This window comes from Pseudopodoces humilis, chromosome 3 (assembly GCF_049639895.1).
Source record: "Pseudopodoces humilis isolate 2021_Gansu_Grassland_sample_001 chromosome 3, ASM4963989v1, whole genome shotgun sequence".
Taxonomy (NCBI): domain Eukaryota; kingdom Metazoa; phylum Chordata; class Aves; order Passeriformes; family Paridae; genus Pseudopodoces; species Pseudopodoces humilis.
In genome coordinates, this window is record NC_142202.1 from 59,453,733 (window position 1) to 59,470,618 (window position 16,886).

The window sequence follows — 16,886 nt, forward strand, 5'->3', positions numbered from 1 at the left end:
CATTCAAAAAAAACCACCCAACCAGAAACCGGTGATGTGAATGATTAACAAAACTTAATAATTTGGTTATGCTGTCTAATCCTGAGCAATCACCAGAAGGGAGTGAGGGGAAATCCTCCATCTGGCTCCTCTTCTGAAGAATCTTGAGGTGTGTGATATTAGGAAAATGAGATATTAATGAACCAATATTGCAGAGCTGTAATAAAATGAGAAGAAACCTATATATATATTGTAACAGAAATTTTATAAACTGAACTTCAGTAAAAGTAATTTTATGTTCAGATTTGAAATTATTCTTCATAGCTGTTCCCAAAGTGAAACCTAATTTCTTTAAAAAAATAAAAATCTTTTGTGACCTTCTACCTGAAGAAATGTCACCATTGAAAAAACCACATTTTTCAGGACAGAAAACAGACAGAGGAATTCCACCAGGAATGTTTTCAAGCTACAATTCTAACCAGCAAAAAAATAACTTCTTTTTTTTTTCCCCTCCATAATTGACTGGAAAAGATGAAAAACAAATGTTCCAGGACAACGTGAAATAGAAGCTGTTGTGCCTTGTTGTTTCATTTTGTTTTTTTTAATGGTGAACTGAAAAAAGCCAGCCATGTGACATCACCACAGTGACAGCTGGGATACATGGAAGCTGCCAGATCAGACACTGAGTACCAGGATCACTTTACCTCTCAAGTGAGTACACAATATCATTGAGTACACCTGAGGTTTATTTTCTGGTATTTTTGTTCCCCTCTTACTGATATTGCTTCAAGCAATGCATGCAATCCTCCTCCTACAGCAAGAAGGGTGGCATTCTGATAATGCAAAAATTAATTCACAAAAAGGAAAGAAAAAAGGAATTGTTTAGCAATATTACTAAATAAAAGACATATTATTTACCATCTTTTGAACAGCTAGGCTTCAGGCCAAAAATACATCCTAGGATTGTTGTTAACATGCAGACACAAAGGACCTGTGGGACAGGAAGGAAAAGAAAGTAATATTAAATTACACTGAATGGTTTTAAAATCACTGATTTTCTCTGGAATGCTATACAATTGTACTGAAATTCATAAACATGCTGATTTGGAGGCAGATTTCACTGTTTTCACCAGCAGCTTTCACTTCCACAAGTAATTATGTTGCTTGAAATTAATTAGCAGTGTATGAACATGCTTGTCACAAACAGGCCTATATATATATCTCATTTCTTCCCAAGACCTTTAGCATAGACATATATCATCATGTCTTTCCTGATTTCTTTTACATCATTCATTCATGATGATGTATTTCTATTTCTTACACATCTCATAGAAAACTTTACTGCACTCCTTCCTTCTTTGTATGTTGTTCTAAGAAGGTGAAGTTTTGCCATTAACCACAGACTACAAACAGAAGGCATAGCCCTTAAGTGATACCTATAATTTTCTTAGGCAGGAAAACCTTTTCCCACGTCCAAGTATCCAGTTCATACTAGATCTGGGTCCACACCATGGTAAGCAACTGTGGGATGTCACATTAACACTGACCACGGTGTCTTGCACTGACCAGAAACTATGGCTGTGTTCATTTTGGATTCTGGATGCACTGAAGTTATTGAACAACCACTGTATTATCCTTGTCCAGCATGTTATAGCAGGATTTAATGGCTACTCAAATGCAGAGGCAGATTTCTTTTAACCTCATTAGGTATTGGATTTATTCCATAAACTCTTTAGAAAAGTAGACATACTATCAGCGTTTATACAGTAATTAAAGAAAAGCCAACAATGCAGTTACAACAGCTACTCTATTTAAGTGTAGAATGTAATAAAGTACTTTGCCAGAAGTCCAGAAACAGAAGATATTGCAACAATGCAGACTTTCTCATACAAAACAATTTTAGGAGCTCTGAGTAGGGAAAATGTGTACATACCACCTTTCCAGTCACTGTTTTCTGTGGAAAAATCACATTGAAGAAATACTTCAATGACTTCACATATATGGCTACACAATTCTGTCCCTTTTTTCTTCTTTTCCATCAGCAAAATCTGCTGAGTCAGCCTTGAGTAGGATGCCTGAATCATACTGTGATGTGACAAAAATTCCTTCCATTTTAAAATGCACCTAATTATTTCTCAATTTTATTATTTTTAAATACTCTGAGCACTTCAGTAATCAAAAACTATTTGTGTTGTTTTCAACAACTCTAGTTTACTATACAATTTTGTTCACTAAGCAGTTGATAAAGACAGTAAGAAAACAGTTTCTGGAATATGTAGCGTTAGAATTCAGCTATTACTCTGAATTTTTGAACTAAAAATTATCAAAAACCAAATTAATCAATATAAAAAATATTACTGGTTTTAAACCACGACATTTATATACCATTCACTTAAAAATTGAACAATAGACTGGACCTGATGAAGCTGTGGCTTAGAATTCTAAACCCAGCAAGTCACTGGAATCTTACTCAACATCACACACAGCAAAGAAATAAGTACTTTTTCAGTTCAATTTCAATCTTTGAATTGACAAGGAAAGAAGGAAAATAATAAAATACTGAAGGGGGAAAAAAATCTAGCATTCACCTGGATATGAAAAAACTACAGAAAGATGCAAGTCTGTTAAACCTGACTATCAAGAATGAACACAAATACAGAGTTTTGTACTTTTTTGTTGTTGTTTTTCTTTTTAAATCAGAATACTAACACATGCAGAGTCAACAGTTCCTGTTATGTCAGTATTGACAATGTAAATTGTTCAGGACCTTTGAAATCCTTCCTGTAAAATATCACCTAGAAAAGAGCAGATGCACAGGAAGGTAGGTGACACTTCAAATGCAAGATGTCAAAGCCCAGCAAAATAGAGAGGGCAAGACCTGTTGTTGTTCTTTTAACATTATTATTACTGTTATTATTATTATTAAATTTAAAATAGATTAATTTATTTTTTAAAAGCCAAGTTGAGAACATTTTATTTCAGGGTGAATTATTGCTTCTCTGCTCCCACCAGGCCCTGCTACTAAGATCAAGGTGTAGAATGTCCTCTGAGATGTAAACACAAACACACTAAAACAAGCAAAACCCACAGCTACTCTGTTTGTAACAGCTTTTTTCCCATCATATCTTCAAACAGCTACCTAGACCTATGAGTCTTATGCCACCTAAGGGCATCCTTGTACAGAAAACACATTGCAGCACCACTAAATGGACTATTAATATTCCCTTATGGAGCTTCAGTGTAGGTAATGCAGGAATTGAATCATGACACCAAACTAATGCAAAAATAAAATCTACTAAAACCCACTCCAAAGTGACAGCATTATAATACTTCTCAACATAAAACTGGTAAAACTTCACTAAAATTCTTGCAAATAATTTCTGTCATTTTGGCACCAAATGTAACAAAAACACAGTTTTGTATTGTATTCCAGCTTGTCAGTTTTACGCTTCTATGAACATAATTCCAACAAGCAAAAACAAAAGGATTATATTCACTGAGGCACATGATACTCTGTTGGGTACAAAATGCTACAAAATGCAATACTAAATGCAATTATAAATTAAGATCCTAAAACTCTCAACTCACTACATTAAATCCTTTCTTTTCTTAACCTTAGTCCCATTAGCTTAAAATTTTGTCTTAAAAATATTTTACTGCAAAACACTAAAGCTTCCCACTCCTTTTTGTTTTTCTCTTTCTTTCCTTCCTTCTTTAAAACTTAATAAAGAAGTTTACAAAACCAGTAAATTTACACATTAAGCATTTGACAATGTTCTGGGACAGTGAAATCTAACCCAGTGGAACCCCATGCAATTGCAGCTTAGTGTTTAAGGCTTTGAATTGAAGCTTTATCTTGAGCCTGAATGACTTCAGTCACATGGATATTATCCACACAAATGGCAAAATGTTCTGCTGGAACAATAAGGAGCAGCTAATACTGGCCAGCAGCAGCAGTCCTGACTAGGCAGAGCAAGAGGTGTTACACCAGTAGTTGACCTATTGTCAGTGGAAAGGCCCCAAGACTATAAGCTCTGTAGATGATGAAGAATATTCAAGCTATTTTTGAAGATCCAGATACTCACAGCATCTCACTGCTGCATCCTAAAGATGAACTAGTTTACTTTGCTTCTTTCTATATTGCAACATATCTCTGTTGTCCAGAGAAGTTATGAATGCCCCATCCTTGGAAGTGTTCCAGGCCAAGCTGGACAGAGCTTTGAGCATCCTAGTAGAAGGTGTCCCTGTCCATGACAGGGGATTTAGAACTAGGTGACATTTAAGGTCCCTTCCAACCCAAACCATTCTGTGACCCTATAAGAAACCTCACCACAGCAAGTAGGTTACTAACATTACCTGACCTGTTTTACATACAGGTAGGTCAGGTTGGGGATGCTGCAGCCTGCTACATAAAGATTATGTCTTTTTTTTAATCTATAGAAAGACAAGTAGCTGCATGCATTCTTGTTTACTAACAAGGACCTTGTTTAGCATCCTGTAGTGAGCACCAAATTCAAATCTCTAGCTACTACCACACTGTCAGCACAATGCCTGCCTTGAAGGTTTAATCTGCCTTTTTAAACAATAGGAAGAAATCTCACCTGTTCTCTCTCACCCATATTCTCCCACTCAAAAGAGAAAGCAAGAATTGAGAAACAGGTGCTATTAAGAAAGAATATGGGAATCCAACATTTAGTAGGAAGACACTTAAAATTAAACAACCTGGCCTTGTAATACACAAGAGTAGAAAATTAACTTTTTATGATCTGTATTTTACGAGACTGCCAGTACAAAGTGTCAGATTCAGTTCTAATATAGCATCTGAGAAAAGGTTTTTAAAACAACATAGTAACTGCAGAGGAGAAAGTGACTTTTTTTGGTTTGAAAATAATTTTTAGAAAGTTTGTTTTGGAATCACAAAAACATTGTCATCTAGGGATGAATCTCTGTCCCATCACTGCTTCCTTTACGTGGGAGGAAGCAATAAAAGCTTTGTTTTGTAAACAATTATAATGTTGGGAATAGGTGGTTTAAAGTCTGGAAAACTGTAATCCTGAGAACATTTCAAAAGCCTTTCATTTTGAGCTGGGTAAATGGAAATATGATAGCATGGTTAGAGAACAGAATCATACTCCCCACTCTTCTCTAGAGCTGCAGCTGAAGAGAATTTCTCAGCAGTGATTTTGGGGAGTTGCTGGAAGGGCCAGAGTTGGCAAGTGTGCAGGCTGTACACACCTGATCCCAAAGAGACTCCTCAGCTGTATACAGGTCTTACTGACACACGAAGAAATCTCTCACTGGCCCTAGCTACTGCCACCTTTCCTATCTTATTTTAGTCCTCCTTTACACAGTTAATACTACTGTCCCTTTCTTTTCATCCTTCTCTAGCTCTGTCCACCTCTCCCACTCCACTTCTCTATTCTGTATTTTCATTGGCAAAGAATGCACTGATACTTCTTTTAAGGAAATGTCATTCTGAATTACATTTATTAATTGTTGATCTTCCTCACTCTTTGCCTGCCATGCAAGCCCAGTTGCTTTCCATCTCCCCTCCTTCACCCCTGGTATTCCAGGGCCAGCAAAACTTGTCACTCCACGGTTTAAGAAACATCCATTAACAACTACACAATTATCAAGGAAACCATGCAAAATAATGTTTTTCCATTCTAATCTCCATGATTGGTTCTCACAGTTGTGTCACATGTAGGGAGGATGTCTAGACAGGGTCTGTAATGCCAGTATTGAGAAAACCCATGGAATTTTCCAAAACCACTGGGATCCGTGAAAGGCATGCTATGTTTTCGCTGTTTTGTGCACCTAGAATAGATGATTACTGAATCTGAACCTTAACACTAAAGTACCTTTGAGAAAGAATTTCACCTGCAAAAATGTAAAGAACACAGTAATAAATAATGAATTTCAAGCAAGAATAGTGTCAACTTCTGACTCTAGAAGGACACTGTTAGAAATGCAAACATCGTACTGTATAAAGAAAAAAAAAAACAACTACACTTATCTACACTTGCCAGGGCAGTGGAATACTTACTCATGCCTGTAAAATTTATTTTTAAACCAGCATAATCCCCTTGCCAACAGCTCAATTTTATTCAAAAGCAGGGGTTAATTAATAAAGTTTATTAAACTGAAAGGAGATAGACACTTCACTTGCACCAGCACAGCTATTTAAGTAACACTTTAGCAAATCACCTAAAAAAGAAAAAAGTAAATCAGCACTGGATCAAGTGCACCACCTCCCTCTTGCACCAGTCATCTCTTCTTTCCACATTTGTAAATATTTTTATGGTCTTCAAAGACTTGCTTCTGTTGATCTACATTCCACTCATAGAGGCCAGCAGGAGGAGAGTCGCTGAGGCTCTCAGGTCCTGGCTGTTGTAAAGCACCAGAAGTGACTAAATAATTCTGAAGTCAGTGGAAGAAAACACTGGAGATAACACCCAAAAAAGAGCTAAAAATATTCACAAAGAAAATGCATAAGCATTATTGTTTTTCTTCTCAAAGGGGAACACAGGAGGTCTACTCTCATTCTTTCTATCGAATATTCTCATGACTGTTATTATGTACTATTGCAACCAAAGGTCACTCAAAGGACAAGAATGTTTTAAAGGTAGATTGAGCCACTGTAAGGTACTATAAAAGCCTTCACAGAGCTCACCAAAGAGTGATAGCTCTTCCCTCAGCAGAGAATTATCAGCAGAAGACATCATCATCATCATACTATAGTTCCCTAAATACCTCCCAAAACTATTCAAGCATGTGTTTTTTAAACAAAAAGATACCAAAAAATAGACAAGTTAGCATCTGTCAGCTAGTCAGCTGGAATCTAAAATATCTTTCTTATTTGTTGCTTGCCCAACTGTGTAGGTACATACTCTCCTGGAAGTCATTAGCTCTTGAGCTCTCGTTATCAAAGCTTTACCCCAGCTGTTACCTTTTTCACTGCACTTAACATCATCAGATAATTTAGAAATTAAAGTGCAACAATATGCTAGCCAAAAAGAAGGGAAAATAAAACTTCTAGTTCAATTCAGAAAAAGCAGATAGCAGCTGAATCTGCTATTTAATCAGCAAATAGATTTTTGTAAAAACCTAAGAAAAACAGGACTGAAAACTCCTGTTATGAGAAAAAAAGTAAACACTGTACTTTCAAACACAATTCTTTTATTCAACACAGCAGACTAAGAACACAGAACAAAGCATGTCATCCGCTTTAGTGGCAACCACATATGAACACCACTGCACAGAAAGGACAGAAACTGTCAGTAACTATGCCAACTAAAAATTGTTTTCCAAACAAGTTGCACTTGACTCATAAATAAAAGCAAAATTGAATCTGAAAATATGGCCTTGAGCCATCTTTCATGCTCTTCCTATTCCAGAAGTCCCTTTTCAAGAACAAAGGGAACGCTGTCCCAGTTTAGATTACTGTCATGAGAGTTGTGACAAGAACAGTGTACAGAGGGGGTGGTTTCTACAGGATACTGATAATACCACCAAACATACCAATTAAACCTATATTCACATCCATTTTTCTTTGGCAGATGCTTTATTACTTTGGCAGTATTTTATGACTGCCACCATGACAACAGTATTGACTTACACAGGAAGACAAAATGACCTTAAAGAGTAAGTGAAGAAATCCTGTAAAACACCAAGATTATAAAGAATATCAAAAAATTGCCGAACCACAAGCAGTATGAGAAGAGGGTAAGACAAATCAGGTTTCATAGAATCATTTAGGCTGGAAAAGACCTTTAAGATCAAGTCAAATAACTTCAGTTATTCATTATAGGTCTTTACTAAGTACACTGATATTGATCACAGACTCATCTTCAGCCCTGAATCCTTTGGACATGTTCCCAAAACAAACACCAGGGCTGATAAAGAGGCCATTATTTACCTCAGCACCTTTTCAATATAGACCCTCAAAAAACAAAAGGCAGGCTATCAAATTTTGATACCTCACAACATGAGGTATTGTGAGCCAGAAGAAGCTTCAAGAACTGGCCCATTTACCAGAGTTAAATAGCAAAATGAAATGTACATGGCCAGGTTGGATTATTGATTTTCTTGAAGAAGCTACAAAAACTCTATACTTTTTGTTATTCTAGGAACAAAAGCAACCACTGTTTAACACAAACTAGTATCCACAATACTACCACATTAGAAAACATTTATATAGATTGATTTGTCTATATGCCATTACACAGCAGAACTGGGGCAAGGTTATGCTCAGCGAGTTCCTTTAGAAATGCAAATACTTAATTTTTTCTTATTTCCTTTTCTCTTTAGCTAACTTAGTATGTCAAACAATTAAACATTATTTAATTTGTGGAAAGTCCTTACTTATACTAATTTTCTTTGTCTTCTACCACATCCCATTTACAATAAAATCCGCTGCTGCCTTATAAACACTCTTACAGGAAACTTTTTATACAGGTGATTTGTGCAACACCTGTGCAGGAAAGTACTTTTTTGATTTTCAGTGAAGAAAGTGTTTTTTTGAAAAGAGGTCAGGAAATCTATCAAAGCCATGTAAACACATTCCAACATGGAACATTATAAAATCGCTTCTCTTAAAATCACATCTACCACCATTTCATTCAAATGGGGCACTGTCATGATGAAGCACATTAACAAATTCTACCATGGCATATGGGCATGGTGATACTTGCCAATATATTCATTCCTAATATCAGCTCCAAGGTGAGAAACTCTTCATACCTTTCATGTTCTCAAAGCCTTTATTTACTCTGCTCCTCCTTTCAGCCGCAAGCAACAATAAAAAAGCCTCCACTGCAAGTCAAATCAGAACAATTCACTCTGAGAAAATTCCAGTCATACTAGCAAACAAATGCAAAGGAAAATTTTTGAAGAGCAGAAATTGGAAGGAAGCCTTGCACAGTTTCTGTATCTTTGGCCTTGACTGAAATCCAAGCTTTAGCACAGTAACTAAGTTGTTCTGAACTCAAGATAAAATTATTACTACAGAAAGCCTGTCCACTTAAACTGTTCCCTAAAAAATTAGTAGACCGAAGAAAAACATTTAGCTATAATGATTTTTAAATTCATCAAACCCCAAAGTTTCTTTTGATGGCTTAAGTTGGATAACAATGTCTTTATTTTTTGCATGTGTAGTTACAATTTTATTCTAATTAATGCATTTAAGCAATATCAACATCAAGCACAATTAAAAAAAAATATTTGTCAAACACCATGTGTTCAGACTTATAATCAAGTCACCATGGAAGCTGGAGAGCTGTAACACTGGCAGAAGACAGCTGTAAAACATCATTGTTTCCCAACATTGGAAGAGATTTTCCTACAAATTATTAAGATATTGGAGATTGGCCAAGAACTCATTTAATATTTCTAAACTGAAAGTGCTTCAAAATCTGTTAAAAATATGTCAATCCTGTCACCATCATTCTTTACTTCATATTTCATCAAGGGATGTTTAATGCCAAAAAAAAAAATTATATCATCCAACAGTCACTCTAATATTAATGTCAAGTTGTGTGGGGTTTCTTGGATCTCAGAAGTCCTGTCTAAGCTCAGTCCAGCACTATCACAGGAGCAAGTACTTTCAGCAACGACCTGTTTTCCCTACTGAAAAATAAAGACAAAAATCACAAGGCACATAAAGCAAAATAATACAAAAAAAGGCTGAAATGGAATGGTTTGCTGAAGGCCAAAAAAAATGAGAGACTGAACATGGCACCCAGGCTTCACAGATTGAGACAACAGCATCCTTTAATCCAGTGCTTGAGAACTGACTGATACCCATAAAAATGGGTATTGAAGCCAGCTGAAGGTGGTCCAAATCACAAGGTTTTCTTTAGGAGGAAAACCATCAGCACGAAATCAAACAGGAATACAATCTTCCAGACAATTTTGTAAGAGAAAGTTGTTCATCTATGCGAAGGAAAAAAAAAAAGAAAAATAGCAACAAAACAAGCAACAAAATCAGACAAAACTGCAGTTGCCTCCAAAATCCTGACGTAGCACACCCATCTTTCCCTGCCTGAGCACAAAGTCAACAGCTATGGGTTATTTTCAAATGAAGTGGTCAAAAGCTTTCAGGACTTGTATAGAACACCTGAACATCCAATGGATCTTTTTTTCTATAGTTAGACTCTCTGCTGACTGCAGTAATGGTAGATATGAACTGGCAACAGAAAGTCTCCTTTGGGCAGAGATTGTCTCATGCACTTACGGGAACAGGGGGTTATGATTCATAAAAGCTCAACACAGCAACCAATGGATGACTGAAACCAGATTTTTAGAATCATGGAGCAGATGTTCCTGAAACCTATGCTAAGGCACATGGGAAATAAGAAATAGATAGCTAATGGGGCTTCACTAAGGGCCAAGTGTGTCTGACAAATTTGGTGGGCTTCTAAAATGGGATTACAGCAGTGGTGAAGGAGGGAATAGAAACTGAAATCATCTACCCCGACTTGTGCAAGGCATTTGGCATGTTCTGCACGACATCCTGGTCTCTACACTGCAGAGATATGGATTTGACAGAGGGACCACTCAGTGGGCATGGAATAGGCTGGATAGTCACACTCATGAACTATGCTCAGGGGTTTGATGTGTCAGTGAGGAGTGGCCTTCCTCCGGTTCAGCGTAGGGACCAGCGCTGTTTGGCATTTTGTCAGTGACATGGGCAGCAGGATCAAGGCACCCTCAGCCAGTTTGCCAATGACCAAGCTGTGTGGTGCAGTCCACGGGCTGGAGGGAAGGGATGCCATCCAGAGGGGCCTGGGCAAACCTGAGAGGTGGGACTGTGCAAAGGCCAAGGGTGTGGTCCTGCATGACTATCCCAGTACCAGCACAGGCAGGGCAGAGAATTGTTTGAGAGCGGCCCTGAGGAGAAAGACTTGGGGCTGTCAGTGGATGAGAAGCTCAGTGTGACCCAGCACGCCCAGCTGGTCTGCAGATGATGCAAAGCTGAGCAGTGCAGCTGACATAACGAGGAAGAGATGCCATCCAGAGGGACCTGGACAATCTTGAGTAGTGGGACCACAAGAACCTCATGCAAGTGCAAGGTGCAACACCTGGGTAATGACAACCCCTGAGGTGAGTGCAGACTGGGAGAAAGACTCATTAAGAACAGTCCTGCAGAGAAGAACCTCCTGGGGCTGGAGGTAGAAGAAAAGCTGGACACAGGCTGTCAAAGTGCACTCGCAGCCCAGAAGGCAAACTGCATCCTGGGCTGTATCCACAGCAGTGTGACCAGCAGGTCAAGGGAAGGGATTCTGCCCCTCTACTGTGCCCTTGTGAGACCCCACCTGGAGTGCTACATCCAGCTCTGGGGCCCTCAGCATAAGAGGGATTCTTAAAACTTCTTGAAGCAGATCCAGAGGAGGGCCACAAAGGTAAGCAGAGAGGTAGAACACCTCTTCAGTGAAATAGGTGGAGAGTGCTTGGGGCTACTCAACCTGAAGAAGAGAAAGCCCTGAGAAGACCTTACAGCACCTTCCAGTATCTGAAGAGGCCTACAAAAAAGCTGGAGAGGGACTCGTTACAAGAGAATGTAGGGACAGGACAAGGGGAAATGGCTTTAAAGTGAAAGAAGGTATGCTTATATTACATGTTAAGAAGAAATTATTTATTGAAAGGGTGGCAAATCACTTGAAAAAGATTGCCCAGAGAATCTGTGGATACCCCATCCCTGCAAATGTCCAAGGTCAGATTAGATAGGCTTTGAGCAACCTGATCTAGTGAAGGTGACCCTGCCCATGATAGGGGGATTAAAACTGGCTGATTTTTAAGGATCTCTTCAGACCCAAACCATTCTATGATATGATAAGGCTAGAAGAGACTTGAAGAGATTTTCAGTTAAATCTCTTTCCCAAAGTTGGCAGCTGGTTAGTTTTTGGGATGTGTCTTTAAAAAAAAAAAAACCCAAAAAAATAAAAAAGACTGGACAGCCTTAATGAAAAAAGAACTTACAGACTATAAAAATATGAAGTGTATTCCACAGCATTTTTTTTAAAGTTCACAATTTATTATCTTTATGCACTCTGAAATGCTTGTGTTACTCTTTAGATGAGACTAGCACACTTTCAATGTCTCAGTCTACACCTTACCTTAAATTTTTTGGCAATTTTTTTCTACTTAGGAATTCTCAAGATGCAAAAACTGCTTAAGAATTTTTCTAACAAAAGTATCAGTTTAAATGAGTCTTCCAGTTCTGACAAAAAGTCTGAAGCTGTTAAAAAGAAACATTCTCTTATGCTATTACTTTTATTTCTCTCCATGTTTCAGCTGTCAGACTGGCATGGAAAAAATTATTTTAATGGAATGAATGAATCAGACCAAAATGCAATGCCCGAGTTCCTGGCAAGTGAGGATAGAAAAGCTCAAGCATAAGCAAAGGTTATGCTGCTCCTGGGCAGCAGCATACTGCTCACTCACACAACAGCCTGGAGAGACTACAGACAGACAGTTCACTAGGCTTTGAGGGACAGAAGATCGAGCTCAGAAAACTGGCAAGACAGTAAATGCAAAGGTGTCCTTTAGGTGCTTAGGGAAGCACTCTGGGTTAGTAAATATCTGTGGGCCTGTCTCACCACTTGCAGAATCCTCCCTGTGCAATAGCAACAGCTGCTCTGTAATAGGGCAAGATTGACTGGTGGACAAAAGCTGGGAACATTGAAGTTGTGTTCACAAACTGCACAGACAGCTGCAGGTGGCAGGCACATGTGAAGAGGAGACTGCAGTCCGGTTTGAGCTTTACAGGAAGCTAAGAAGAGTGATTCAAGTATTCCCTAATTGGCAGAAATGCATCTATGAGTTTTTAGACTTCAGCATAAGCTCACTTGAAAGCAGTTGTTTGTGGGTTTTTTAAATCTACATAAATAAGGGAAACAATAGCACATACAACCAGGATAAATGCAGGCAAATGAGATTTACCTACATCTAGACACTTTAATAGTTTCACATTACTATAAAACTACAAACACCAAGCAGGTAAGTCTAGTCACTTGTTTATTACATTTGGATATCATCAATAACCAAATATTTTGTATTATACTTTACAAATACATTGGCTTCTGAGAAAGAACTAACTTTAATTTCCAACTCCAGTTTGCCACTTTTTAACATGTTTAGGTTAATTATATTCTTGTTTTACTCAATCCAGCATCACCTGCAGTATTTAGAAAGTTTTCCAAATTCTTGCTGAATATCCTGTGTCTTTTCAGTGCTTGCAGCTGCACAAAAAAAATAGTCCATGGCCATAAATATTTAGAATTTTTAAAATATTTCTGTGTAGATGACATATTTCACTCTGACACTTTAATCAGCACAGGAGGAAACTTCTGCCTGCTCTAAGTGAATGGCATTTGGAAAATAAGAACTTAATTCAAAAGAATAAGTAACTGCAAACACTAACTTGTGCTCAACTCTGATCTCTAAGTGACTCTGTATATCTAATAATTTTGTTGTACTAGAGCCTAACAGGACAACAACATTAGTTTTTGAACAGGATATCCCTATTTCCCACTACCAGTATCTAATTTCCAAGCCTGAAAAGAGCTGAGCTGTTTTCACCATCCAACTGCAGTGGCTATCATGGTACAACCTTTACGTCTCCAGAAGACAACAAAGTAATGAAACAAGCTACTAACCACAATCTTTATTTAAGGGGACATATTATCAGAAAAGTTGTCAAAAAAGCTTCTGCATGGAAGCTACCATAGACCTTTGCATGAATTTCCATATTTTTCTTATAACATTCTGACAAACTTAGAAACATAATTTACCTCCTGCTACATCAGAAAGCATGACCAACCCGTAGTCACAAATGGGTGGATGATTCATTTGAAACAGTAACCAGATTACAAAGGTATCAGTAAATTTGGATAGGCACCTTGACCCTTATGCTTCAATGTGTTGAAAGAGGACCACTTATGTGTACATAAGTGGTGCTGCAGTTCCATTAAAGCTTCCTTCCAAGAACACCACAGATCCTTCACCTTGATAAAGATTTTAGCCTCATAATGACTACTCCAGGCAGTTTGGAAGGTCTTATTTTCACATCTCTATGGTGGAGGATAATTATAATACAGCAGCGTGGCTAAAACTGGAAAGTGACCTACCTGCTAACAATGGCTTTGGCTGCTGGGGCTTCTGAACACGGGCCAAAAGGGCCTCCCAGCAGTACTTGGAGATAAACTTTCAACCCACGGTAGTTCAAATTCAGAGAAAGGCAAGTTTTTACACTTCCTCTGTCCTTTCGGCTCTTGAACTCCTTTTAACTTTTCCAGACATATTTTCCTATTTTAACCTGGTTTTGTCTTCCCTGGTGTTCCCCCTACAGCAAACAGCTAAAACCACACGATGGAAGAAGACGAGACAAGCGTTGACACCACAATTAAAAAAAAAAAAAAAAAAAATTAAAAGATTCAATACCGTCTAAAGAGTAAAATAAATTAAGAGTTACGACAACCTCTCTGAGGCAGGTCGCTGTCTATATGCAAGTGCCACCGCTCCTGCCCGAAGCTGACTCCCGAAGCGGAGCCGTCCCGCAGCACTGCTGCCCCGGGCATCCCGAGGAGCCCGTGTTGCCGAAGGCAGCCACCCTCTTCCTACACCGCCGAGAGGCTTCTAAGGTCCCGCCAGGGGCTCATCTCCCATCTCCCGAGGCTTGGAGACAGAAGAAACACCTGCGCCAGCTGCAGCGCTCCCCACGCTCCCTCCGGCCAGGTGACACCCAGGTCCGCCCGCCCGGCCCCGCGGCGCCCCGGCCCTTACCAGGGAGAGCACTTTGTAGGTGTTAGGATCCTTGCTCTTGCCGCCCGGAGGCTTCTCCGGCTCCTCGGCCACCTCCATGGCCGGCAGCATGGGCACAGCCGCAGCCTGCAGCCCGCCATCAGCCGCCCCTACCCCGTCCAGGTGCTCCTCTCGGCCCTTCCCCGCCTGCTGCCCGTTCCCCTGCATGGTCCCCGCGGCTCTGCCCTCCGCCCGCCCGGACACGGCTATTAATAGCCCGGCCGCCCGGTCCCGCCCCGCCCCGCCCGGAGCGCGGACACCGGAGGCCCCCGCTCCCCCGCCGGCAACGGCGTGGAGGAGGGAGAGGGATGTTCCCCTCCTTCCCTGCCCGCCCGTCCCGCTCGGTCACGCCGGCTCGGCTTCCCGGGCCCTCCCTGCAGGTGAGGGCGGGCGGCGGCCGTCCCTCCCTGCGGGCAGGGCAGGGCAGGGCAGGGCGGGAAGGCGGCGCGGGGCCGGAGGACACCGCGCTGCTCCGAAATAGCGTCCGGGGGAGGGCGCCGGGCCGTGTTTACCAGGCAGCGCGGAGAAAGTTTCCGCTGCCCGATGGCCGGGCGGAGGCGGTGTGGCGGCTGTCCCCGAAGCCGCCCGGCGGCGGTGGCACAGGTGTGCCCGGAGGCGGGGGCCCGCTCCCTGCCCGCTCCCACTGCCGGGGATGCCAGAGGTCCGCGTTTGCACCCAGAGCGCTGCCGGCTGCTGGGCTCCTTCGCGAGGTGCTTCCCTCCGTCCCTGCCTGCAGTTCTTAGCGCCTTCCCGAGGAGGTTTTCCGCCCCCGCCCGTGGGTGCCTGCGGGATGCCCCCGGAAACCCCCCACGGGAGGCATCACCCGGCCGAGTGCCCGAACATCGGGGGCACAGCGCAGCAGGCGGCTTCATCTCCTGCCCAGGGGACACTGAGACCCCTTTGGGGTGATTTGGCCTGTTCAGCCAGGAGAAGAGGGGACTGAGGGGAGACCTCATCCCATTTTACAACTTCCTCGTGAGGGGAAGAGGAGAGGCAGGCAGTGATCTCTTCTCTCTGCTGGCCAGGACTCTGGGAAATGGCCTGAAGATGTGTCAGGGGAGGTTCAGGTTGGGAATCAGGAAAAAGGTCTTCACCCAGAGGGTGGCAGGGCACTGGAAAGGCTCACCAGGGAAGTGGTTACAGCACCAGCCTCACAGAGTTCAAGAAACTTTTGGTGTGACTGTTGGGGATGGTCCTGTGCTGGGTCAGGAGTTAGACTTGATAATCCTTGTGGGTCGCTTCCAACTCAGCATATTCTCTGATTCTATGACTTTGGGCTCACTGCCCCCAAGACAGGCCCTGCTCAGAGGTCTGGTGGTGTTGGGATGAAATCCATGTTTGGCGCCCTTTGGGGTCCTTTTTTGGGACTGGCACCATCTGGCTCCAAGGTGTCACTTCCCAGGGCTCCAAGGTGTCACTTCCCACTCATTCCCACTAAATTCTGCCCTGCTTGTTTGGCAAGAGAGAGGTTTGTTCACAGCCTGACTATCCATGGGGAAAGGCAGTTAACCTCATGTGTATAGGCACAGTCCTGACTGCAGGGCTGGCTCCAGATGTGGGTCATTCCTCCCACAATAGATCTGTGAGTGCTGAGTAGCATCAAGACTTGCAAAGTATATTTAAGCTTAAAATTACTAAAAGTATCTCATTCTCCATAATTTGTTAAGTTTTTATATTATATACAGCTATGTATGTTGACATTAGGCTTAGTCTTTCTAGTTCTAGGGCTTCAGGAGTCTTTGTCAGCTTTATTTAAACTGTCAATGTACTCAGAAAGGAGGGGCCTTGCGTAGTTTCTGATAAAAATCCATATTTTCTAAAAACCAGCTTCTAGTGAAATGAAAATTTCCTTTTGGAAGTGATCTTGATCCCTGTTGAAATGCTGTTGCTCTGCTTTCTGTTTCAATTGACTTGCAAGAGCAAGCTGTCAGTACAACTTCCCACTAACAGCAATTGCAAAGATGCAGCATGTACATTACATGCTGCAGCTCACAGCATGCTGAGGGTCACTGCAGGGCTGCTTCCACGTGCCTGTCGTCATCTAATGAGGTTCCATAGGTGTAGTCTTGAGAATTTCTACACTAATGTTTCACTTGCTAGCAAAG

At 41.0% G+C, this 16,886-nt stretch overlaps 1 protein-coding gene across 1 annotated transcript in view; it reads right to left on the minus strand.

Moving 5' to 3' along the window:
• ENPP1 (ectonucleotide pyrophosphatase/phosphodiesterase 1) overlaps positions 1–14,949 on the minus strand; it is a 50,518-nt gene extending 35,569 nt beyond the window's left edge. Inside the window, exons 1-2 of the mRNA XM_005518351.3 lie at positions 14,764–14,949; positions 898–970 (exon numbers count right to left, since the gene is read on the minus strand). Of these exons, the coding sequence (XP_005518408.2) occupies positions 898–970; positions 14,764–14,949 (259 nt within the window). The remainder of the gene's footprint in view (positions 1–897; positions 971–14,763) is intronic.
• Positions 14,950–16,886: the final 1,937 nt, after the last annotated feature.